At 42.3% G+C, this 26,431-nt stretch overlaps 2 protein-coding genes across 2 annotated transcripts in view; one reads left to right on the forward strand and one right to left on the reverse strand.

Moving 5' to 3' along the window:
• Positions 1-26,431, forward strand: part of cntn3a.1 (contactin 3a, tandem duplicate 1) — a 136,435-nt gene that overhangs the window by 80,420 nt on the left and 29,584 nt on the right. Inside the window, exons 6-10 of the mRNA XM_085344978.1 lie at positions 8,640-8,735; positions 21,337-21,540; positions 22,677-22,779; positions 23,342-23,526; positions 25,920-26,059. Of these exons, the coding sequence (XP_085201104.1) occupies positions 8,640-8,735; positions 21,337-21,540; positions 22,677-22,779; positions 23,342-23,526; positions 25,920-26,059 (728 nt within the window). The remainder of the gene's footprint in view (positions 1-8,639; positions 8,736-21,336; positions 21,541-22,676; positions 22,780-23,341; positions 23,527-25,919; positions 26,060-26,431) is intronic.
• LOC146610421 (uncharacterized) lies at positions 13,267-15,796 on the reverse strand. Its single transcript, XM_085344929.1, has 6 exons — positions 15,316-15,796; positions 14,798-15,207; positions 14,465-14,710; positions 13,775-14,392; positions 13,492-13,545; positions 13,267-13,395 (listed from the first exon to the last, which is right to left on the reverse strand). The coding sequence occupies exons 1-6, from the start codon at positions 15,794-15,796 to the stop codon at positions 13,267-13,269; spliced, it is 1,938 nt and encodes a 645-aa protein (XP_085201055.1).

Genomic DNA, 26,431 nt, shown 5'->3' on the forward strand with positions numbered 1-26,431 from the left:
CAAGCATCAGTGGTGATGTGTCGTACATCTTATTTATTGCTCTTGGTTTAACTTAATTAAGTGTGCTGTGTGATTGAGTGGGTTTCAGGTCAAGGGAATCATTCACAGAGGAGCAGTCTGTTATGAAAGTCAGCATCATGTCATTTGTAACAGACTGTGACTCAGAATTGCTGAAAATGCTTTCTCAGAAATCAAGGGGATTGCACTCCTTCTTCTAATAACTTCAGCAGACAAAGACCAGGTAATGGCGTGAACAGAGTGAATATAAAGATAAACGTTGCACACAGAGCTTTAAGGCACTGCCGCTGAAACAAATCCAGAACAGTGACGGCAGAGTTCTCCTAATTGAATATTTTGCTCTCTTTAACAATGCAATCAGTCTTTGTTGTTGGTGAACAAGATTAAAGTCTTAGATTTGCACCATCTAATGGTTCTAATATCATCAAATTTGTATTTCATGGAAGTTTATTGCATATATAATAATTGAGCTGGCCTACATTTTTAATCCTTTGAAAGATGGATGATGTAACAGTTTCTGTTACCATCTGGTAGGGGCTTAAATCTCTAAAAGTAGAAAAGGGTCCTGATCCTGTTGACAATACACAGTTCACGTTTAAAAGGTTCTGCTTGCCTGCTGGGAGTGCTGGAAGGAATAATTTAGTTGGTGATCGAGCCAGATTAAGTTTCTTAATCCCCAAGGGATGTTTTTTTTTTATGTAAGTGAAAGGATTTCCACTGATGCAAGATGCAACGTTATATAACAGATTGCAAGGCCTGCAAACGAAGCAAAGTGTATTGAATGTGTGTCCTGAAGACGGAACATGGTGCTGCCTAGATTCTTTGCTGCTTATAGAGCCACAAGGGTAACACAGTGTTTAATGAAGGGTGAAATAGCTGTATTTATGACCGCAATCTAGGATGTATTTCCCTTGTATCTCGGTGCCTGTGATTTCTGAGCAGATTCACGTCTGTAATTGCATACGACATGATTATTTTAATGCCTCCTTCATGGAGATAACCCTGACCGGAGTTGTCTTTAGGCTGTCCATCGGGGCAATATCTTTTGAGTCTTTCAGGGAATTTCTTCAAGTTTTATCATAAAGTTTAATTTGTACTCAAGTATGAAGTTCCTAGATTTTGTGGCCAAAGCTCAAGGTCTCTGTGACCCCACTTTATCCTATTCTTAGAAGCACTTGCAGCGAATTTCATCACATCTGTGACAGATGTTTCCTTAAACTCAAGCATGAATTGATTAGAATGGGGTTCTCGGAGATCAAGGTGTCTGTCAAGTTATTTAAGTATGTGCAGCTTCCTCGCTTGAAATAGACTGATGCGTTTACCCAAAGGTCACCTTCCCCTGTGCTTATACAAACCAGCAATCTCACACATACAATCACTAAGCCTAAATAATGGAGCCACATGTAAATGGCAGCCCACCTGTGGCATAAAGGCAATGCTACGTAAGCTAGCGGCGCAGTGATTTTGAGCAGTCTTCTCAAACAGTCTTAGTTAACAATGACTTTCCTTACAGCCTGTCTTCCTGGGCTTTGCACCATTTCTGCACCATTCTGTGCAGCAGTAACAGCTTATCTTAGCAGTGTAAATCTTAGCAATTTATTGATGCTGTATAGCTCTCCTTTTTTATGGTCTGGGCACAAAGCAGACCTTCGCTTCCACCTGGCTTGCTTTCCTGTCTGACCTTAAAAAAAAGCCGCGCCAAGAATGAATTTTCTAATTACTTTTTCACACAGACGTGTAATTGAATATGTCGATGGAGTGAATAGCCTTAATAGTTCAATGTCACTGTGACATCATACTGTTCTGCAAAACTGTGACCGTAATTTCATATTTATGAGGCAACTAGTTACACTAATCACTACATGTTTTCTCTGCCAGTATAACTGGAAACCCATGGAACAGTTTCATACTTTCTCACAGTCCTTTCTTTGTGCTGCCACTTTTCAAAAAAAGTGAGGACACAGTCTCACAGCTTCTCTGAGCTTCTAAGATTTCCGTGTCTTTCTTTTGTTTGCTCCTCTTATTTCCATCAGCTCTGTGGCTTCTTCACTGCTTTTGACAAGGGTGAAAATTAAGACTTTCTTTTTTTTTTCTTTTTTTTTCTTTTTGCAGAAGAAAGGCCATGTGCACTTAACAGTTGTACTTGTCAAGAGACACCAGCGGTGAGAAATAGGCTCCTTTGATGTTTATCACTCCTTAAATGTCATGCATCACACGCTGTTAGGGTTTTACTCAATGATTCTTCTCTGAGAACAGAGATTGGAGGGGAGGCAAGAAAAGACGCAGACAAAATGAGAGAAGATGACGGTTTCACAGCAGTGGTCATCGCAGTTAGTTATTTATTTGGTTTCCTCATTGGTAACTTGCAATTCATTGTCTGCAAGATAGTTGAACACTTATTATTTAGCAACTAGATAGAAAGAATTTATACTGATGAGTAACCCATCTTTCTACAGTTGAAATAATTTTTTAGTCGCTCTGTTTTTTCATTCTTCAACAGAAAATCATACAGTATAAAACTATTTACTGTAGTGTGAAGCTGTAATTACATAGCATATTATTTATTGCATCAAAAACAACTAAATGTTAATGGCAGTGCTAAAAAGTAAATAAATGGGCTGAGAAATGGTAACACAGTATAATATTTTTATAGCTTGACATCAAACTTATTACCTGGCTAGACTCATACATGGTAGTGATGCCAAACTCCACTGAATGTACTAATCTGGAACTTTAACCAGGAAACACTAATCCGCCCTTTTTCAATCTTTTCTCCAACATTAACAAGATTTTAAAAAAAAACAGTAATCTTGGCAAGGCACATCATTATGTTATGGCTTTGCATCACATATACTATTGTGTTAGCTAATAGGATTTTATCTTACCTCGACATTTCATCTTAGTCTTCCAGAAGTTTAAAGATGCTCTTTGTTGTCAAAATGCAAAATGGGTGACACATTTGCTGCCAGCATCACATGTGACATTTGTTACTGCAATCCTAAATCCAGGTGTGAGGTGGTAGGTGCAATTTCTCTGACAATAAAAACTCTGTTATGCCTTTTGTCTAATGGCTGGGGAAAAAAATTGAGCTGCAGTTCTGACAGAGTAGTTTCACTTTTTGGTTTCTCTATAATTTCCTCTTGTTCATTACAATGGGTCACATTGAAAGAGTTAGCCCAAAAATGCAAATTCATATCCAATTTCATGGATCTGAAAACACTCCAAATAGCCTGAACCCTGCCACGGAGAAGCAAAAGGAGGTGCAGTGTGATGGGCTTGATAAGATGATGCACGTGGTGCCGAACAGCTTGGGTTGTCAGGCATTGTTGGCTTTTAGTGCGTCTAGCTCATTTATGCCCCGCTATACACCAAAGGAATACTGATCAGGACAGACTCACTCCCAGTGTGAGCTGAGCACCTCTGTTTTTTTTTCCTAATGTATGAGCCCAGAAATTTTTGAAACATAGTATTATAAATAAATAGAATATATTTATATATCCACCATACTTGCAACAGTTACAGCCTTGCAACTATTTTCTTAACAATGTGAATGCAGTAAGTAGTTCTTTTTTTAGCGTTGTGTAGCCAGTAAATTAAATCACAGTTAGATTGACAAGAAAAGTGACACACTAGTGCGTTTCGAACATTTCACATCTTCTTTCAGAAAAAGAAATTTAAACTGCTTTACAAAGGAGAAAGAGTTTTGCACCTACATTTTATAGTGATCGGGACATTACCATAAAATGTTATTTTTAATTTTCATCATTACTTTTAGAGAATTTAGGGGGGAAAAGTTCCTAAAGGTACATTATTACTTGCTGTGCTCTAATAAAGCCCTACGACGTGGGAGAATAAAGATTTCGAAAAGTTGTATTATAGGAACTATAAGGAAAACGGCTCATTTTGTTTAATATCATTGCAAGTCCACAGGGTGTTATAATTTTTATAATTATAATATTTCTTATCTTTAATAATGTGTGATTCCTCACACTATTAACTGCATCAAATCATTCAAAGTATTTGCAAATGAAGTTGCTGTGATACACTGTCCAGTCCAGCAGTGGTAGTGGCTCTGGCAGGGCATCCAACATCCATTAATTGTACCTTTATCCTCTGAATGATCAGCTGGAGCATATCCTAGCTGACAATGGATGAAAGGCAGGGTGAAGTCAATTACACAGAGACAGACTCACACCTCTGGCCTAAATAGAGCCTAACCTACTGAGCATGTCTGGAAGAATCAACACCCAGAAACACAGGGTACGTGAGTACGTGCAAACAGCACACATAGAGCAGGTTTAAAAGCTCCTGCTCCTGCTGTGAGGCTATCAGAGCAGATCTAGCTTTAAATGTCATCAGATAGTTGGTTACCTTTCTCACTATAATAATGTAGGAAGTTTAGGTAGATGTAAAAGTTTTGCTCCTTGCTTTTCAGCTTGCTAGCGCTGTCGTCTTAAGAATGATAATCATCCCTACGAGAACCATGGGTGTAAATCATAAAAACTGTTATATCTATCAGGATCCTTCTTTTGCTCGCGGTCAGTCGTTCTTACACTGTGCCATGTTTTGGTATTTAGTATTTATTTATTTATTGTCATTGTCAAGAACAATGAAATTGCGTTTGGGGCTTCCATACAACCCCAAAAAAAGAAGAAAATAATAAATACCCCTTAAAACCCAAGTGTACATATTTAACCCAGTGTGACTCCAATGCAATAAGACAATCCTTAGCAATAATGTTCGTAGAAATTCAGACAAAGACCTGAGAAACATGACAAAATACAACAATGCAACCCATTCAATATTATTGTACTGTGAGATATGATATCAGATATGATAGTTATCTATTTAAGAAAGAGGGGGGGGGGGGGCAGGAGGGGGAAGAGAATAAAGATATGATGCACCAATGCAGACCAGTTCATTGCTATTAAGAAGTTGGATATGGTTATTGTCCGTGAGAGGGGGGCAGAGAGTTCAGGAGCCTCACAGCCTGTGGATACAGGCTGTTGGCCAGTCTGGATGTTCTGGCCTGTATAGACCTGTACCTTCTCCCTGAGGGCAGCAGATGGAAAAGGTGGCGCGCAGGGTGATGTTGGTCCCACAGGATACTGTGCACCCTCCTCAGACAGCGAGTGGGGAAGATATTACTGATCTCTGGCAGACTTGTTCCAATAATTCTGCCAGCTTCTTTCACCACCCGCTGGAGTGCTTGCTGATCGGCCTTGGTGCAGCTGGGGAACCACACTAGAAATCCATACATCAGAACGCTGCTGATGGCACAGTTGTAGAAGTTCAACATCAGAGATCTGGGAATGTGTGCGCTCCGCAGTCTCCTCAGGTAGTAGAGGCGCTGTTGGGCCTTCCGTACAACTGAGGTGATATGGTTGCCCCAGGACAGGTCCTCGGTCACAGTTACCCCCAAGAATTTAAAACTGCTCACCCTCTCCACCGCCTCACTGCCAATGAAGAGAGGCAGATGGTTGTTATGACCCCTCTTCCGGAAATCTACAATGATCTCCTTGGTCTTTTTGGTGTTTAAGACCAAGTTATTGTCGTGGCACCATGACTCTAGTTGTTGCACCTCTGTCCTATAGTTTGTCTCATCATTGTTGGATATAAGTCCGAGCACTGTAGTGTCATCTGCAAACTTAACAATGAGATTGGACGCGCAGGAGGAAATACAGTCATGGGTGAAGAGAGTGTATAGCAGAGGGCTCAGAACACACCCCTGAGGGGCACCGGTGTTGACCACAAGGGTGGAAGAGGTGTTCTTACCCACTCTGACACTCTGTCTGCGGTTAGTGAGGAAGTCCACAATCCAGTTGCACAGAGAGGAGTTAAGTCCCAGTTGGTGGAGTTTGGGACGGAGTTTGTATGGCCGGATGGTATTAAAAGCCGAGCTGTAGTCTACAAAGAGGAGCCGTGCATAGGTGTTCCTGTGTTCCAAGTGCTTCAGTAATGTGTGCAGCACTGTGGCGATCGCATCCTCGGTTGACCGGTTCTCCCTGTATGCAAACTGGTGCGATGGGGATGGTCCAGGGATGGTGGAAAAGCAGCTCTGATGTGTTTAATGACCAGTCTCTCCAGGCATTTGGCGGGAATGGGGGTGAGTGCCACAGGTCTGAAATCGTTCAGACATGTGACATTTGACTGTTTTGGGATGGGAACGATGGTTGCTGCTTTGAAACAGGATGGTACCAGTGAACAGGACAACGAGGTGTTATATATAGAGGTGAAGACGTCCGCCAGGTCCGCAGCACAGTCTTTTAGCACCCGGCCCAGCACTCCATCCGGCCCGGCCGCCTTCCTGGTGTTAATGCTCCGGAACACACGCCTCAGCTCATGAGTGCTCAGGACCGGAGCAGGGTCGGTTGAGGGGAGAGGGGACAGGACAGGGTCGGTGTTCTCCCTGTCAAAACGGGCATAAAAGAGATTTAGATCCTCAGCCAGAGTAGAACTGTCGGCTGAGGGTGATGGTGTTCTCCTTTTGTAGTCCGTGATAGCCCTGATGCCCTCCCAGACCTGCCTTGGGTTTGTGTTGTTCTCAAACCTGGCCTCGATACGCCTCCTGTGCTGCTGCTTGGCAGTCTTGATGCCTCTTCTCAGGTTGGCCCTGGCAGCACTCTATGCCTCCTGGTCCCCGGATTTGAAAGCGTTGTTCCTTGTTCGAATAAGTTGTTAAACTCCGTGTGTCATCCAGGGTGGATTATTAGGGAACACACGGAATCATTTCCAAGTTGTTACATTGTCCACACAGAAACAGATGTAGTCCAAGACAGTGGAGGTGTAACTGTCCAATGCGACACGATTGTCAGTGTCCTGCACCTTGAATACATCCCAGTCTGTGCAGTGGAAACAGTCCTGAAGCATCGGAATAGCATCCTGCGGCCATGTTCTCACGGTTTTGGTTGTAATCCCAGTGCTCTTGATCTTTTGTGTGTATATTGGGTGTAGCAGAAGGGAGAGATGGTCTGACAGAACACTTTGAAAATGTCTGCTGTGAAAAAAGGCTTCATGTCTGCACTCATGTAGGTGTTGAACTCCACATGACTTTCATGTCCTGTTCATGATGGATTGTAATCACGTCCATTTAAAAAAATCACTACATCACTAAAATTTTCATTTGTCCAGTTCCTGCACTAAAAAAAACCCCTAATAACTCTTGTGTGCATTCCTACATCCTGAAACAAGATTAACTAACCTTGAGTCTCCTAAACAAATGCCTTTGCTAATGCAACAGGCATGTTTTCATTCTGACACTAGCCATTATCTCATTGTATAGTCTGAGAAAAAAGCATGCCTGTGAAGTTGTGTTGTTCAGATTCTACTAAATCTCAATATATTCAGTGAAGCCGATAAAATTAGATGAAACTTGTATTTTCAGATCAGCCAGAAACGGTCATTTTTCCAGGCTTACCAGTGTTTTAAATTGCAATGGTCTTAAAAGTTTCGTTTCTGTTCAGTGTGAAATAGATAATAGATGTGAAGAAGAAGAGATTCAGTGAAATTATATCTTATAGTTATTATTTTGTTATGGATTTTTACAGTGATTACTAGCATGAATTATTATTTTTATATAATATGACAGTGTGTACTGCCTAATATAATATAATATAATATAATATAATATAATATAATATAATATTTTCTAGATTGCCTCAGCAGCTTGTGGTAGTATTTATGTCTTGGATGACCAGAAAGAACCTAAATGTTGTTGCATGTAATTGTCAACCATAGCTCATCCTGAGTTTAAGATGGTCACGAAGCATCCATTAAACCTGTCTGTTCCAAATGAAAAAAAAAAGTTATGATCTGCTAATTAATTTGTGAAAGCCATACAGGAGATTTTCATAAAATCATTTGTGAACCGAAACAAAAGCTCTCAGTTGTGATAACATTCTGCTGGATGCAATTTTTCCATTTATTCACAAGGTCTGAAAAGATCACGCTCTGCTTTTATTTTGCGAACGCTCATCCTACTGTGCTCGCACACAGGAGGTGTCAGTTTTGCATTCTTTCGCCCTGTTTTTGAATTCAGTCTTGATTATGTCATTATATGGCAGCTGCGTATTTGGCTGCTACGCCTGCGATATCTCCAAGAGCCGCAGCAGGCAAGAAAAGGCAAAGTGTTCAAGGATTGCTGTCTCTATTTGCTTTCTCTCAGCAGGTTGTCAACAAGTAATCGGCCTCCATACAAATGATGTTTCAGTCTTAGTCATTTAATTGTTGCTGGTCTGTGTGCAGTGGATGAAACACAGAAAGTGATAATAATACGCCGTTCCAATTAAATTCACTCATGTGTGACTTATACTTGAAGAATTGCTTTCTGCTCCAGTCAGAAGTGTTTAGGACTTTATAGAACCATGTCTGCATTTATGCAAAACTACCACCAGTATTTCACAGCAGGCATGCATATCATATAACACCGTTAAACTCTGGTCACTTGCCGTGCGCTAACTAGATATGAAATTATTGAGCAACCACATATATGAGTTGCAGTGCATTTCTTTATTTTTTTTAGCTCTATAAACACCCAGACTTGTTGTGTTTGTGTGCTTATGGCTTTCATGAAAAATGAAATGATTACTTTTGCTTTATTGCTTTTGTGTTGTGGTAAACAGACTTGGAGAATTTCAAGACTCAGAGAAGAAGTCCAGTGAGGGTTCGTGAAGGTCAAGGAGTGGTCTTGCTCTGTGGCCCTCCCCCCCACTCTGGAGGTAAGATGGACTGCTCTCAATGTTTTTTCCATTTCATTTCATTTTCTTTAAATATCCTTTAATATCCTCCTTACATAAATCTGTTTTTTTTTTCTTTTTTTTTACTAGAAACGTAGAAATACTGTGGTATCATCTCTCTGATTCCTTATCTTCTCCTTTACTTGAACAAAGTGGAAGTAGTGTTTGCGTTCTCCAGCTCAGATCCCCTGTCTGTTTGTCTGTGTTTTTAAAGTCAGCGAAGTGAGTTATTTTTACTTTGGGACACTCTGGTCTGTCAGCCTGATTTTCAATGGGGACGAGGAAAATCTTTGGCATACAGACTGGAGAGGCTGACTGCGGCTGGGGTCCCGCCAGGCTGAGTAATTGAGCCTCTCTCTGAAGATACCTTGCTGGCTTCACATCATCTGCTTTCATCTATGACATTATCAATGCGAGCTAGCATCCAGTGCTATTAACTCCTACACACCGGTCTTAAGATTGACTTTTGCCAGTAAGGCTGAATGTAATTATCCACTGCGTGGATGTAATGTTAGTGCACATGACAGAGGGTTTTACTGTAAATATAATAGTATTGTCCTGCTGCCAGTCACAGGTTAGTTAAAAATTAAATTGTGAAACAGAGGAGAGGTTTCAGGCTTACTTCGCAATACACATTAAGTCAGCTGATCAAGTTGTTTCACTAACTCATCTACATGAGGCATTTCGTAGCAGGTATAGAAGATGTGGCAGTTGTCTGGCTTGAAATGTAATCTCCACATTTTGACTTTTTTCTCAAAGTAGTATTTCAACTTTAATCTCGAAATTTCAACTCTATTCCCCAAATGAACACTGTTTTTGGCCCTAATACTCTGTAGTACAAGTACGCCAAGTTTTACATCCAGATGAAGTTGCAAGTCCTTAATTTTGGGACTGGAATGAAAGACGTTGTTAAGGTGTTGGTTTTTAGACGATAACCCTCATTTATGCTACTGGGGCGTTAAACCTGCAGAACAAACGGAGCTATTTTGTCTCATTCATTTGCAAACTGAAGAGAAGGCCTATATTTGTTGTGCTATGTTTTGTGTTTGAAATGAGATGTCTCACCTTGTCGTAACAAGACAAGTTAAAATAATGAGCCATATGCACACAACTGGCAGACTTGAAATGTAATAGCTCTTTTACAGACAAGTACTCTAAGGTGTCCACAAGCCAAAATACACATTCTGAACAGCAGCATTGTCTGGAGTGTTGAGCTGTAATAGCAGTGTCATGACGGTGTCCAAAAATATTTTGGAAAAAACTGGGCACAGAAATCTTAATCCAGTAGTTTATGCATTATGTAGAAGACAGCAGCGCTTGTTTAATCAGGAAGATATGCATATTTGTCTCGAGTTTCAGCTACAGCGCCATCTGTAGTAAAATCACCTGCCCAATGTCTCACTGTGAGTGCTTTGACTACCTTTTGTGGGCAGTCTTCTCTTTGGGTAAGAGGACAAAAATGAGGTTTTAATTAATCCTGACTGACGTCTCCTTGTACTGATTGTATGTACAGTCACCTAATCAAAAAGACATTTACATTCATTTACTTAAAAAAAGGTATCGATATGAGTCACATACAGAAGTATAGACTTCAAGCTTTAATTCATGGGGCTTTACAAAAAACTTGCATTAGCTATTTAGGAATTACAGTCATTTTTGGTTACAGACCACATTCATACAAATTCAAATTTAATTGGACTATTGCCTGACAAGCAATTTCATGGCCAGGTGAGGTCTGGTCCCTTTCACTGGTATTTCATGACAAATGAGCACATTCAAAGTATTGAATTTGTATTTTATAACTTTTCACTGTAATTTTAAATATTAGACCTAAAGAGCTGGCAGAACAAGTGAGGGAGGCAATTATTTGGCTTAAAAGAAACCCCACAAGATGGGAAAATAAAACTTTGGGAGTGACTAAATCAACAGAATGTTTTACATTCTTAAAAATAATAAACAAACCTCAGTAACATCTAAAAGCCTTAGGTAGCACAGAATAGGAAGTCCAGATTAGTATTAAATCAGTTCATCTATCTATCTATCTATCTATCTATCTATCTATAAAATTATGTCTGCACTGAAAGTCTGCACTTGAACCATACAATAATTATAATACATAATCCAGCTTTATTTACATTAACAGCAGCTGAGAGTTTCACTCTCACAATATGCGAGATACGTGAGAAATCTTACAATATGTGCACCTTTTAAAAGCTTTTGGAACTTGGTAATTTTTCTTCGCATGCGTAGAGTGTTACTCTTTTAGTTTCACAGCTTTTGTAAAAAAATAGATATATGTATGTTATGCCTTATTTTTATTACGAGTGAAGAAATACATTGTTTTTACTTTTAACTAACAGATGGTGAAATCAGCAGGGGTTTCTGTACTGTACTCTGTACTACTTCTGTACTCATCTTTGTGACTCCGCTCCCATTTATCACCAGGGTACCATTTCATTTGAATTAGAATCCGAAATGTAACATCTCTGATTATAAACTCCTCTGCATGACATTCAGAAGGTTCTCTAGTCTTCTGATGTTTCACTTTGGCAGTCTATTTCACTCCAGCTGCTTTGTTGTGACTGTGATCTCGGATCTTGTGACAACATCATTTTTCATAGATGTTTGCTAAGATGAGTGCCAGCATGTTTGGCTAAAAAAAATTACTAAATCATTGGAGATATGGTGGTGGTGATATGGGGGGTTCCTTCAGGCAAATGTAAATAGATTTATTCTGTGATTCTATTCAATAATTCATGTTGATATTGTATGTCAATTTTTCCCACATGCAATCTTTTTTAGATAAACTCCACACGCCTTTCTTACTCTTTCCTACGTGACGCCCATCATTTGGGACTGGAGTCCTGAAGCGATTGTTGTCAGTGTGTTACATTGTACCAAGCCCATATCTGTCACATCCAGTCTCATACAGAGTCTTTACCTACTTTTAAAAAGGAATGATAAGTAGATGCACAGCAATGGCATGACCCATTTTTTTAAATTAAGCTAAATGCAGTCTACCTACCTACCTACCTACAAATTCCCTTTGCATGGGCCCCAGCCATACAGCCCTAGGAATCCGCTGATGATGATCTGGCAACCCTCAGTCACCAGGGGAAATGTGTATTCCCTAAGGGGTTGGTGACCAGTTGCTGGAGGCTGATGGCAGCTGCCATGTGAAATAGGTTGCAAAAAGGGGCTAAACAGAAGTACAAGACGGAGCACCACTACACAAAAACTTGTTTGCCTCGGCATACTGCAACATGTAGTTGAATGATAATTGTGGCAAACAAGAGAAACTACTTTCTGGTGCAGCCTCCGAGTGTCATGAATCGCTGTGCGGCAGGCAGGAGTTGGACCCAAAATGCAGGACTCACAGACTCGGGGAGGTGAACTCAAAACACAGCTTTATTTGCTGGTAGAACAAACATACAAACTAGGCTAAACTGGGAAACCATAAACTAAGAACTCACAGGGAGACACAGGGAGATCCACACACAGCATGAGGGACGACGTCACGCCGAACAGAGGGAGACGCAGACAGAAATACACAGAGGGTTAACGAGGAAAGTGGGAACACACGGGGAACACAGGTGACACTGATAATCATAACGAGACAGGGCGGGGTGAACTGAACATGACATGTACGGGCGTGAGAGTCACAAAGTAAACAGGAAGTGCACAGAGGTTCAGACAGGAGGAGAGAGAGCACGGGGAAAACACAGACATAACGGGCTGGGGAAACATGAAACAACCACAAAGGGAGACGAGGGCTCATAAATACACAGGGCACACAGGGGGGGGGAGAGAGAGCACGGGGAGAACTTGGACATAATGGGCAGGGGAAACATGGAATAAAACATAAGGGCTCACAGATACACAGAGGGGCACACAGGGGGTAAAAGCCATGAAGGGAAAACACTTAGGGAACAACACAACAGGGCAACTCAGAAAACATGGCCTAAATAAGGAACAAAATACAAACATACAAGAAAACTAAGAACACTGGGCCAACATGGCCCAGGACCATGACAGTACCCCCCCCTCAAGGGCTGGCTCCCGACAGCCCAAACCCGAAAAAACAAAAACAGAAAACAACCCACCCAGGGCGGGAGGCGGGGGACCAGGACGGAGGGACCAGAACGGGAAACAAAAACAAACAACAGAAAACACAGGAGCACATGACTATAGTCCAAATAAGGTTCAGGGGGCCGACCCAGAGCCCACAGGCACAAGAGTTCACGGGTCACACGGTCGGGGGGCCGACCAGGTGGGAGGCACAGGTGACAGAGCTGGTCCGGAGGCCGGCCGTGCGGAAGGCAGCGGCGATGGCGAAGGGGGGGACGAGGACGGAGCAGTTCAGGGGGCCGACCGCGCGGAAGGCAGCGGCGGCGAAGGAGACGACGGAGCAGTTCAGGGGGCCGACCGCGCGGAAGGCAGCGGCGGCGGCGAAGGAGACGACGGAGCAGTTCAGGGGGCCGACCGCGCGGAAGGCAGCGGCGGCCCTCCAGTCTCAGGCGTGCTGGCCATGGCCTGGTGGGCACAGGACCAGTCGAGGCAGGACCAGACGAGGCAGGACCAGACGAGGCAGGACCAGACGGTGGCGATGCGGGGGCCGGACCAGGCGAAGCACAGGCTGAGGCTGGACCAGACGAGGACGAAGACTCGGAGGCCGGACCAGACGAGGACGAAGACTCGGAGGCCGGACCAGACGAGGACGAACACTCGGAGGCCGGACCAGACGAGGACGAAGACTCGGAGGCCGGACCAGACGAGGTTGCAGAGGCTGAGGCTGGACCAGGCGGAACTGCAGAGGCTGAGGCTGGACCAGGCGGAGCTGCAGAGGCTGAGGCTGGACCAGGGGGAGCACAGGCTGAAGCCGAAGCTGGGCCAGGCGGAGCAGAAGCACAGGCAGAGGCTGGCCCAGGCGTAGCAGAAGCACAGGCAGAGGCTGGCCCAGGCGTAACAGAAGCACAGGCAGAGGCTGGACCAGGCGTAGCAGAAGCACAGGCGGATGCAGCCGGACCAGGCGACGACGAGGCGGTCGCAGGTGGCGGCTGGACAGGCTCCTCGGGCCCTCCAGCTGATGCGGCGTGAGGCTGAACGGGCCCCTCGGACCCTCCAGCGGAGACAGGAGGCTGAACGGGCCCCTCGGACCCTCCAGCGGAGACAGGAGGCTGAACGGGCCCCTCGGACCCTCCAGCTGACGAGGCGTGAGGCTGGACGGGCCCCTCGGACCCTCCAGCGGAGACAGGAGGCTGAACGGGCCCCTCGGACCCTCCAGCGGAGACAGGAGGCTGAACGGGCCCCTCGGACCCTCCAGCTGACGAGGCGTGAGGCTGGACGGGCCCCTCGGACCCTCCAGCGGAGACAGGAGGCTGAACGGGCCCCTCGGACCCTCCAGCGGAGACGAGGAGGTGCTGGCTGGGCTCACTGGAACCCCCAGCGGACGAGGTAGATGGCGACACGGGAGCCGCGGAGTGCTGGATGAGCTCATCCGAGCTTCCAGCAGGAGCCGATGTAGAGCCAGAGAGAATTGGGACCCCGGGCTCAACGTTAAGCTGGCTAGAAAACTGCACTGCTACGGGGAACTGGGCCAAAGGTTCAGGTGCGAGCTGAGCTGCTGGACACACGGGGACCTGAGCTGCTGGACACACGGGGATCTGAGCTGCTGGACACACGGGGACCTGAGCTGCTGGACACACGGGGACCTGAGCTGCTGGACACACGGGGACCTGAGCTGCTGGACACACGGGGACCTGAGCTGCTAACGGTGGAGAAGTAAACGACTGCACAGGGGACTGAACTGATGTCTGTAGTAACGGTGGTGGTGAGAGTGGAGTAGGTGGTGGAGTTAATGACTTCACAGGGGAATGAACTAGAGGTAGTGACGGTTGTGGTGCTGGTGGTTGAGTGGGTGACTGTGCTAAAGGAGGCTGCACTGGGGACACTGGAGACTGCACTGGGGAAAGCAGGGCTGCAGGAGGCTGCACTGGGGACACTGGAGACTGCACTGGGGACACTGGAGACTGCACTGGGGACACTGGAGACTGCACTGGGGAAAGCAGAGCTGCAGGAGACTGCGCTAGAGACTGCAGTGATGGTTGTAGTGGAGGTGTGACGGGTGGAGGAGTGGCTGAAGTGGCTGCGGGTCGGGCGGCTAATGGCTCGGCTACAGAGTGCCTTAATGGCAGGGCTATGGGTTGAATGACTGACTGAGTAGCAGCCTGAATGGCTGGGTGTAGTGACGGTTGTGGTGGAAGAGAAACAGGTGGTAGTGTGGATGATGGAGCTAAGGGCGACTGAGTGGCAGACCGAACTGATGACTGAAGCGATGGTAGAGGTGAAAATGGAGCTTGTGGTGGAGTTAATGACTGTGCTAGCGGGGACACAGGAGACGCAGCTTGTAGCTGGGCAGCTAAGAGAGCTTCAGGAGGCTGGACAGCTAAGAGAGCTTCAGGAGGCTGGGCAGCTAAGAGAGCTTCAGGAGGCTGGGCAGCTAAGAGAGCTTCAGGAGGCTGGGCAGCTAAGAGAGCTTCAGGAGGCTGGGCAGCTAATAAACTGTTCACATTACCATCCGTAGCACAAAACACAACCCCTGAACGAATAGTCCCACGGTTCGACACAGAAAAAGAGTCCTTATTCACCACAGCCGGCGATGTAAAAGTCCGAACGTCCGGCTGTGGGGTGGCGCGCCCGCGGCGTGATCGACGTTTCTTCCCCGCAGATGGCTCCAAAGGGCCGGGCAAAACCACATCCGGCCGGTGAAACTGACGCGGCTGCTCCAGGGTGGCTGTTGTCTGTTGCTGCTGGGCCAAGTCTGATATTTCCCGAGTTCGCGCCGCCTCCCGGGCTTCATTCAAATTGGCCAATAAGTCCAAACATCCTCTGACCTGGCGGAGATGAGAATTTCCTTTGAGGATTGCTTCGATAGCATTTATCCCCACAATCTTTGCCCTTGTATTGGAAGTGTGGGTTATCCACTCGACTAGGCGTTGGACACGTATCAGATCGCTCTCCCCGGGTAAGTCTGCTGGGTCCATGTTGTGGTGACGTCGTACTGTCATGAATCGCTGTGCGGCAGGCAGGAGTTGGACCCAAAATGCAGGACTCACAGACTCGGGGAGGTGAACTCAAAACACAGCTTTATTTGCTGGTAGAACAAACATACAAACTAGGCTAAACTGGGAAACCATAAACTAAGAACTCACAGGGAGACACAGGGAGATCCACACACAGCATGAGGGACGACGTCACGCCGAACAGAGGGAGACGCAGACAGAAATACACAGAGGGTTAACGAGGAAAGTGGGAACACACGGGGAACACAGGTGACACTGATAATCATAACGAGACAGGGCGGGGTGAACTGAACATGACATGTACGGGCGTGAGAGTCACAAAGTAAACAGGAAGTGCACAGAGGTTCAGACAGGAGGAGAGAGAGCACGGGGAAAACACAGACATAACGGGCTGGGGAAACATGAAACAACCACAAAGGGAGACGAGGGCTCATAAATACACAGGGCACACAGGGGGGGGGGAGAGAGAGCACGGGGAGAACTTGGACATAATGGGCAGGGGAAACATGGAATAAAACATAAGGAGAGACGAGGGCTCACAGATACACAGAGGGGCACACAGGGGGTAAAAGCCATGAAGGGAAAACACTTAGGGAACAACACAACAGGGCAACTCAGAAAACATGGCCTAAATAAGGAACAAAATACAAACATACAAGAAAACTAAGAACACTGGGCCAACATGGCCCAGGACCATGACACCGAGAGCCTCAGTCTATAAATGGCATGGATAAATAACAAAGCAACATAGCTCACGAAATAATTAGCAGTCACTAAGTGAGAGATAGTAAGGCTTTTATGTACAACAGTTAACAAGCCAAGTACTGGGATACACTAACCACTAATGCATTAACACAACACATAACATGAGGCTTTCAGGCAAGCTGCCCACTCTAAATCACAGCTACCCTGAATAGTGTGGTGTGGGCTATCATTTAATGAAGTGAGTGACGACATGGAGCAAGCCTGAGTACTGGGGCAGCAGTCTATTCAGTCTGGGTGGAAGGTTGGATGAAGGAAGGAGTAGGCGGAACAACTGGCTGAATAGGAACCAAGTGGAGACACCAATTCAGCACACACGCTATTTTTTTTACTGAGCAAAACAGGCTTTATTAGAATAATTGGTGAAGAAGTGCACACACCCAAGGCTGCACCAGCTAAAGTAATTATCGTGGTTTTATAAACATGTCAAATGGATGAGCACATTTTTTATGTTAACATTTGTTTTGCCTATTTATTAATTCCTCAACAACTAACTGCAACAAAGAACCTGCTGGATAAAAGCCATTAAACATTTCTTGAAAAGTTTCTATTTTGAATATAATAATACTCCAAAATAATGTTGAAGTAACTCGTAACTCTTGCTAGAACAGGCATCTTTCAAGTAAACAGAAATTAATTTTTTGGTTTTCTGATAAATTTCTAAACTGCTGCTGAATGAAATAAACACAATCAAATAGAATGCGGGACATGTCTTGTGATAATGTGAAACAGAGGGATCTCCAAAAAATCCAATTTTCATATTAAGTGCTTTCAGACTGTCACAACATAATTTTATAGTGGTGTAATTGCTATACTTGGTCAAATTCATTTCAGCTGGGCCAGTTTGTTTCTCTGCTGTTTTCTTTGCATTTGTCCAAACCAGTAATGTACAAATAGACTGATAGCCGTTCTAGAGGCCTTGCCCAGTGCCTGTTATACTCTATTTTCTGGCAACGTTTTGTCAAATTCAGCTGTCATCATGGATAATAGCGATTGACGGAGATGTTAAGATGTGCTATAGGATGAATCACCTTCAGTTTTATGACATATTCGCTGAAAGGGTAGCTCACAGTATGCATGAATGCTTACACATTCATACATATCCACACACGCCCACACATTCTCGTCTTGGTTCGGCTGCTCATTTTCACTGCATGGCTATATTGTACCTGATCTAGCTGTTCAAATTAGATTAGGTTCACTGGAGAAATTTGGTTTGATCTTGTCAAATATATATATATATATAAAAAAAGATTATTTAGAATAAAAGAAACAAAAACTTGAAAATTGGTAAGGTCTGAAAAATGAATATGCAAAGACATATAATGGGATGCTCTATGGCTCTGTGGCTGTATTGTTTTTCATCTGATACAGAAAATCCTGACTGGCATTTAAATAGACTGCCATAGTGTTGGAAAGTAAGGCATGTTCTCATAAAGGGTGACAGGACATAATTCACGATCAGCAAAAAATGTGGTCTTGGACACGGATCTGCCTCATCTCTCCTGTAAAGGATTTCAGTGCCCCATGCATGATTCAGGAAGCCATTATTTCACTTTAACGACGCCTCGAAACCCTTCAGACCGCAGCAGGAAGTAGTGTGGTGCAGCCAGGATGTTCTAAAGCTGAAAGAGAGTGTTGATGCACGTTTCGAAATGATCGAAATATTGTCAAGTGTCCAAGAGGGGCTCCGACATAATTCTTTCCCTGTGCTGTACTGTATTAGCATTAGACGTCACTCTGTATCATCTTTTGCTTTGAGACAGTTTGAATGGCTGTTCTGGTTAGTCCAGGACCTAATGCATCTGACCTCCTTTCCCTAATGGAAATGGGCCTTTCAGATTTGCTCAAGGCTGAAATCACTTGTTTTGTCAACCCAGTGCATCTCGTCCAAAACAGAGGGGGCTCGCTGGCTAGTAACAGCCCACATTGCTTGCAGGGATTTTTCCCGTGTGCATGACCTAAGCCTTTTCAGTGAGCTTTTGTATTATGAATACAGAGAGGAAGCCATGGTTGATGGTTGTTTCTGTTGAGGTAAAAGATTTGTGAGAGTAAACTTTGACACAAAGTTGAGCATGTACTTTTCTTTGATATAATACACACTTGTGCAAAAACCCACTCTTGATTCAGTATGTCCTTGGCCTGTCATGTTCCATTTCTCTTTCCTCTTCTCAGATCATTAAGGGGGAATTGATGCTGCCTGTTCATTATACAAAGGCTAAATGGAAACAAAATGAAAATCTGCCACTCACTGTCAGTCATGATTGCATTATTCCATTACTGCCCATCCATAGTAGGCTCTTAAGTCAAATCATAAGATACAGCCAATGGTGCTTTCCAATTTCTATTTCCTGCTTCCTTTTCTCACCATAAATCTTTAACTAACCAATTAGTAATCTCTTATTTGCTGTTCACTGTGTCACGCTTTGCATCTACAGAGGGTATTATTTCAAAAACAGACATTAAATATACATGGAAATGCCTGGATGAGAGCTGGCATGTATTATTTATGAGAGAGGAGGATATTTCAATGATTCCCTTTGCGGTTTGAATGGATAGAGCTAGAATTTATGTTTGGTAAGTCATAGAGGCTAGGAGATGCCTTAAAAGTGAAGTGCTATGGCTATAATTAAATGATTAGTTCAATGTTATGGGAAATACACCTCTTTGCTTTCTGGCAAAGAGTTATGAGAGAAGAACAATCCCACTCTTAAATATAAGCGTACAGTCAGAAGGTTGTTAGCTTAGCTTTGCTAAATAATTCAAAATACAAGTTCAATTCAATTCTATTCAGTTCAATTTTATTTTTATTTATATAGCACCAAATCACAACAGCAGTCGCCTCAATTGTAAGGTAAAGACCCTGTAATATTAGAGAGAAACCTCAACAATCAAACAACCCCCTCCGAATAAGCACTTGGCGACAGTGGGAAGGAAAAACTCCCTTTTAAGAGGAAGAAACCTACAGAAGAACCAGTTGGGGGCAGTACTTGTTTTTGTCTGAATCAAGTTTTTTAAAAATATGCACCTGTCCATATTTCTGTTATTCACTAATTACTGACTATTTCATGTATTTAATTTTTTGAAACATGAGGTAATATGTATGGTGGTAACAAATTCCATGTACATTATACAGTATGCTCAAAAGGTAAATCCAAAGAAGAAGCCACACACCAAGGCCAAAAAAAGAGGGCGCTTACACGCATGATTTTACATACTGTAAAAATTATTTCTCATATTGGAGTTCTGGGCATCACTGACACATTCTTGGAGAGAAAGGTGTGATTGAAATATGTGGTCCAAGTTTCAATCTGCAGTTGTGTTGATCACAAGGTCAGGCTGTCCTTTACTCCTCCAATGCATATAAAAATCTGCTCTGTGCTTGGTAAAAAGGGAACACCTTCACATGCTCATTATACAGGAACTCAAACAAAAACTCACTTACAGGGTCACAGGAAAGAGGCTGGCATAATTACAGGGAATATAAAACAGACTAAGTTAGTGTAAACATTTCTAGAAAGGTGTTAGTTAGGAATGTTCTCAGAGGTACTCTGACCAAAGAAGCGACAGATACTACTTTAAAAGTGCCTACAACACACAGTATGAAAACAGATGTGCATTTTTTATAAAGTGCTGAAAGTTGTTTTATGTCTTTGCTTATATTTATTTACCTACATATTAATAGAAATTGGCTCAGCTTTCATCAGTTTCTGTGATGATTGTCTTTGCTGGTTTTCCAACTCCTTAAAAAACTCTTAAGCTTAAAACTCTTGAAATTCTTCCCTTCTCCTGGCAGTTTTTCACCTTAATAACTCTCTTAAGGGCTAAGATGCCATTATCTTTACCTGGATTTCCTAGCTGTGTACAGGGATTTTTTGAAAATGTCATAATTTTAGGATTTTTCTTTGCATTTTACCACTCAGCTCTCAGATTAGGGCCCTACAGGTTGCATCTGGCGAGACGTCAGGCCAGTTTCCTGTGACTAGGAGTTAAAGAAGAGAATGCAGGTGACCAGGGTAGTACGAATAAAATAATCAAAGCTGTTACACACGTTGTCAAGATTATGATCTCTGTATCACTTTGTGATCTGCAAGGTTAGCAGTAATATGCCAAAGCCCACACATCCTCTTGACCCCTAATGAGCAGAAGTGAAGAATACTGAGTCAGTAGATGAGTGTCCGACTCACATCTCAATTATTCCCTGTACTGTAGTGCAGAATCATCACTTAGACAAGTTTTTACCAACAGCCAAGATTGCTTTTGGGACAGGGATGCAATATGGTCCAGAGCAATCTATCCTAGTGTCAATATGTCAAAACACCATCATTCCTTTTTTATAATGTTGCTGATTGTTAGTGCAAAGCCTCTCTGACTGCACTCCATTTGGTTGATAGTACTGGGAGGCTTTTCCAGAAGCTTGTTATCATGGATGAATAGCAAATTATTCATATTCACAGCATCATGACTTCAGATTAGTGGACGTATGAAACTTTTACCATATTGAGGACATTTATTCAACAGTGAGTAAGAGTAATTGCGCTTCAATTATAAATTGTGTTTTTAATCAAGGAAGGCTGGTGCTCAGTCCAATCCACTAATTGCTTTATCCCTGAAGGCATCCACTTACCCTCTGAAGTGACGAGGCTGCTGATGAAGCACACATTATCTGTATATGGGTGTAGGCGATGCTCAAACACAGCATGTGTTTTTCATCTGCTGCTTTTTGATTGCGTTCACAGAACTTAGCTTCACATGGATCTTCAATGAGCACCCCTCGTATGTCACCCAGGACACGCGGCGATTTGTGTCCCAGAAGACGGGCAATCTCTACATCGCGAAAGTGGAACCCTCTGATGTGGGGAATTACACCTGTGTAGTCACCAACACGGTCACCAAAAGCAGCGTTGAAGGTCCACCAACACCTCTGGTCCTGCGCGTTGATGGTATGAAAGAAGCTATTTACTAAAAATACACACAGGGACTGTGTTTTGAGACATGTAAAATTGAGAAAGGCTTTTTTGTTTTTTAATTGACTTTCATTAAAACTTGGCAATTTTCACAGCCAAGTCTGAGAGTGTTTTCAGAGTGTTTTGATATTCTCTGATCTGATTGTTGAAAAGATGGAAACACTATTGTCAAAGTCAGATGAATTTATTTTTATACATTCCAGGCACGGCAACCTCTTTGCACTGTGCATTTCATGATGTTATTTTAGAAAGTGGTAAATGAATCTTTTTTTAAAGTAGTTTTAAAGTTAATCTAGAATGCCTGCACATCTGAAAACTGACCTTTCAAGAACAAACTCTTTATTGTCATTACACAATATTTTCTTCCCATGGTGCATAAAAGCTTAAGTAGCATAAATACAAATATAGAATACAATATACAAATACGATATACTGACATGTATTAAAAAGTGTGTGATACCATTAAGGAATAGGTAAAGTAATTCTGTCACTGTTTAAGGTACATATACTTTTCTCAGCTTGACTAATTTGCACAACGTTACCATCACATAGAAATTAATGTCATTGTTTTTAGATTAAGAGATGATGGCAGGATAAGTAAGAGGTGTTTACAGTGAATATGTAAAAGGAGGTCAGCCCACCTACATAGCAATATATGCACTGTCCTGGGGTCACTCGTTTGTGTCTATATTTTTAACATGTTGTACAAAAACAGTATACATTTTTATTTTATTTAGTTTTCTTTCACAGAATGTGTTTTTGTGTATAATTATACAAATTATATGTGCAACAGTACTTGTTTTGGATGAAAAATACATGAGTGTAATCATTTCTATCATTTATGACTTTGACTTGACTCATTAAGTTAAACGTTTTCACTGTGCATTTATAGAAAATAATTGAAATTTAAATCTACAAGCCAACAAATGCAATCAAAAACATCTCCCAGAGTGAGATGTAGAAGTTCTTAGAGCCCATATACAGCATCATCACATAGTGATCTAAAGTATGTTTTGATTTTCTTTCATTGTGACCTTTTCAGTCCTTAAGCTGAAAGAATCCCCCCTCATATATGTGAGGCATCTCTCCCTTTTTTCTCTCTGTAACTGCAGGTGTGATGGGCGAATATGAGCCAAAGATTGAAGTGCAGTTTCCTGAAGTTGTCCCCGTTGCTAAGAGCTCCACTGTCAAACTGGAATGTTTTGCACTTGGAAAGTACGTCCCGCTGTGAATTGTTACGCCACTTTCATAACTACACACTGAGCTGTTTGCTTTGCCATTGTAAGCTGCATGGTAAGAGCAAAAAAAAAAATACTCTTCTTGTTTCACAGACTGTAAAGAAAAGAAACACTCACAACTTCATGTTTCATGTTATTTCTACTTAAAAGCACTTTATTGCTAATATTCATTATTCTTTCTCATATATTAAGTGAAGGTAGATCTCAATAATATACCAAAATACTCATTGGCCATTTTTAGTTTTGCAGCTCTAATATTTGAAAGTTGCTTTCAAAGACATTTGTGAAATGCATAAATTTGTATAATTGAAATTGTGCAAATTCAATAATTGTAGAAAGATTTTTAAATTCTACACATAATATTTGTACAAGCCTTCTTCATTTTTCTGTCACAAAAAGGTGGCTCCATATCCATATAAGTCAAATAAACAATCAACAACCAATGAATATATTAGCATGGACTGTCACCAGTTTATTATGTTAAACACCAGTGTTGATATATGTTGTTTTTGCGTGTGTGTGTATTTTTGTGGTTTTAGCCCTGTGCCAACAATCAGCTGGAAAAAAGTGGATGGAGCCTCCTTTACCAGGAAGGTGGACATAAATAAAGCCAGTGGAGTTTTAGAAATCCCTTACTTCCAGCAGGAGGATGCCGGGATGTACGAATGTGTGGCAGAGAACAGCAGAGGAAAAAACTCGGTGAAAGGAAAGCTGTCTTATTACGGTGAGCAGGAGCGCGGTTTGCCTGTGTTTGATCTCAAACTTACCTTACTTCACACCTCTCAGAGATTAAAAAAATATCTCATGCCTTCAACCTGTCAGTCTTCTTCCTCATATGTCATGTAGTTTCAGAGACTTTTACCAAATCCTTTACCCACTGATTCATAACCTTATTTAAACCTCTTCAGAGGTTCACTGCTCTGAAGTATGATTGAAAATCTTTCGAACAGGAGTGCGCCATTGGCGTGGAGTGTAACAGAAAGTTTTATATGTTGTCATGCAATCTGTGGTTTTTATTAGAGCCTGTATACAACTGCATCATATAGTGGGATGTGGTAGTAAATTAACCTATTACCAGTAGTACAGTTCAGACAAGCTCCTTATTGAGCCAGCAGGTAAGACGGGGCACACAGATTTATACCACCTTTCAGAGAGGCGTGATTTTTCCTTCACCACACTGGACTTATGGACCATATTCTGAAAAAGCTTTTAGCAGTCCTTGATTAAGTATTTTTATGGTTTTTCTCTCCATTATTTTGCAGTTTATGCATTGATGATATCTGCCCACGAGTCCCAATAGGGATGTGCTTGAGTGAAATCATCAAATCCAGATTTTTCTTTCCTGTGAAGGAGGATGTCTTTGATATGATAATAGGGTTTTTTTTTTTGCAGGAGCTGTGGGTTAGATGAAATGCTCACAGTACCTGTTGGTAGGCTGAGGACTGAATATGCATTACTCCAAGCAGTAGCATGGCTGACAATGCTTAAAATAAGTAAAATGATCAAGTGTTATGGTCATGTTCTAAACAAGGTAGTGATTTTTCAGCAACTTATAGCTAGAGCGCTGGCCTCTGTGCCTCATCTCAGCTACAGTTGTGGGGAAGTCATGTTTCTCTTTGTAAGATTTAAGTCGTGTCTCATCTCAAAGCCCCACAGATTGACCAGCTGCCAGGTGATAAAAATCAGTAATCTCATTTTAAAGTCCCATAGACAGGGGCTTGTGGGACATCCATCAACTCTGCAGAAGAATAGAAGAATCAATACGGGGATGTGGAGCTAGTGACAACAAAACAGAACGAGCACAGTAACAATAAGGGTCGGCCTCTCTCCTTTCATTCCCCGCTTAATTGTCCTTCTGCAGTTCCAGGGGGTTTTAAGTAATCAGATCATGGTTTACTGCATTCGAATGGGCTCAGTCTCAATCAGATTGACTTTGTGTAGAAGTCACTTGCATGGCTTCTTCCATTCCATTATGTTATCTCAGACAACCTCATTTGTAATGTTGTTAACAGGCTGTCATGCACTCCTGTTTCTATAGTCACACATTTTCAGTACTTTGCACATTTACCATACTAAATGTACTTCCCTCTATCAAAATGATCATTAAAATAACCATTTGATAACAAAATATTATCGGATCTCTACTGAACAGGAAATGCACCCATAGCTACTCATATTGCTTTACAAAGAGTTGTATTCACAGACACAATAGTCCATAAAAGCAGCCATCCTTTCTGCCATATAAAGATTTGTTGTTTGTTTGTCTTTTATGTTATTAAACAGCAGAATTTTTTTATATGGCAGTAACCCCACCCCTATGCTAAGGTTCATAAAATGCGGTACAACTAATTTATATTGATTGTCTTATTAAATAATCACATTTTGATCTGAAATGACACCATTTATAAAACACTGTATTTTAAATGGAAAATGATTGGCTGAAGTTGCTGTACGTGGGTGAGGAGCTCCTTTGCAAAAAAACCTCCTTGGCACTGAATGTGCTATAGGTGCTAATACTTTATGATATTATTATTATTACATTATTAAAGTAGCACACCTAATCAAGCCTGACTGACTCTCATTGACCCTGGCAGGGTGTCATGCATTTGCGTGGGTGCTTCCTGGGGTCCATAAATCTTATATAAGGTGCTGGCTATTTGTGCGGCAGGAAAACCACCATTATGTCTTTAAATTGATATGACAAGTGTCAAAAAGTCACTTGCCTATGTTACCAACTGCACTGCGGAAAGCAAAGAAGCAGAGAGCCATTGTTAGTGTCAGTGGACCCGCATCTTTTTAAACTTCTACACTTTACCGTGGATGGTCTCACCTATTCACTATTGATTTTTCTCTGTGCTAACCTTATAAAGCATTACTTATTTATATATTTTCCATGTCGAGGTCAGCTTCAAGTTAATTAGGAGTACATTTATGATTTGTGCCCTTGAATGCTTTTTAAAGAAGTAATTGCCGTGCTTGGCTAATTCATAGATTTTTTTTTCAAATTCCGCTGCTTGAGGTAATGCTAAGGCATGTGTTTAGGTATAAAGTGTTAATTTAAAAAAAATATATATATATATATATGTGTGTGTGTGTGTGTGTATTTTGACTTTCTAGCTGCACCTCACTTTACTGAAAAGCCTCAGGATGTACAGAAGACCATTGATGAGACTCTGGTGTGGGAATGCAAGGCCAGTGGCAAACCAAAACCCTCGTACCGCTGGCTGAAGAATGGAGAGCCTCTGGACCCCATGGAGGTAAAATGGATTTCTTCCTAAACTGAGATTTCTTACATTGCTGCAAAGACACATAAAAAAGCCAATTCCCCTCTGTGCAGCACTGGCCCCCACAAAAAAGCACAACAAAAATAGAAAGAAACAAATGAAAAATAAATTAAAATAATACAAAATGGGTAAAAAAAAAAAAAGAAAGAAAGAAAAGGATCTTACCTTTGATCACAAAATCAGTCTGAAACAAAGAAGCATCACCTTTTCAGACTGAATTGTCAAATTAACTTTGGCTGAATTGTCAAACACTGAAGATTCTTTGAAACAAGATAATCAAATGATAACTCTACTTTCATGCCAGAAAATCAGTTTAAAATTGTGGTTGTGCAAATCACTTGCTGG

The sequence above is a fragment of the Diplotaxodon limnothrissa genome, linkage group LG20 (assembly GCF_057381915.1).
Source record: "Diplotaxodon limnothrissa isolate DT_005_m linkage group LG20, D_limnothrissa_male_GT1.1, whole genome shotgun sequence".
NCBI lineage: Eukaryota > Metazoa > Chordata > Actinopteri > Cichliformes > Cichlidae > Diplotaxodon > Diplotaxodon limnothrissa.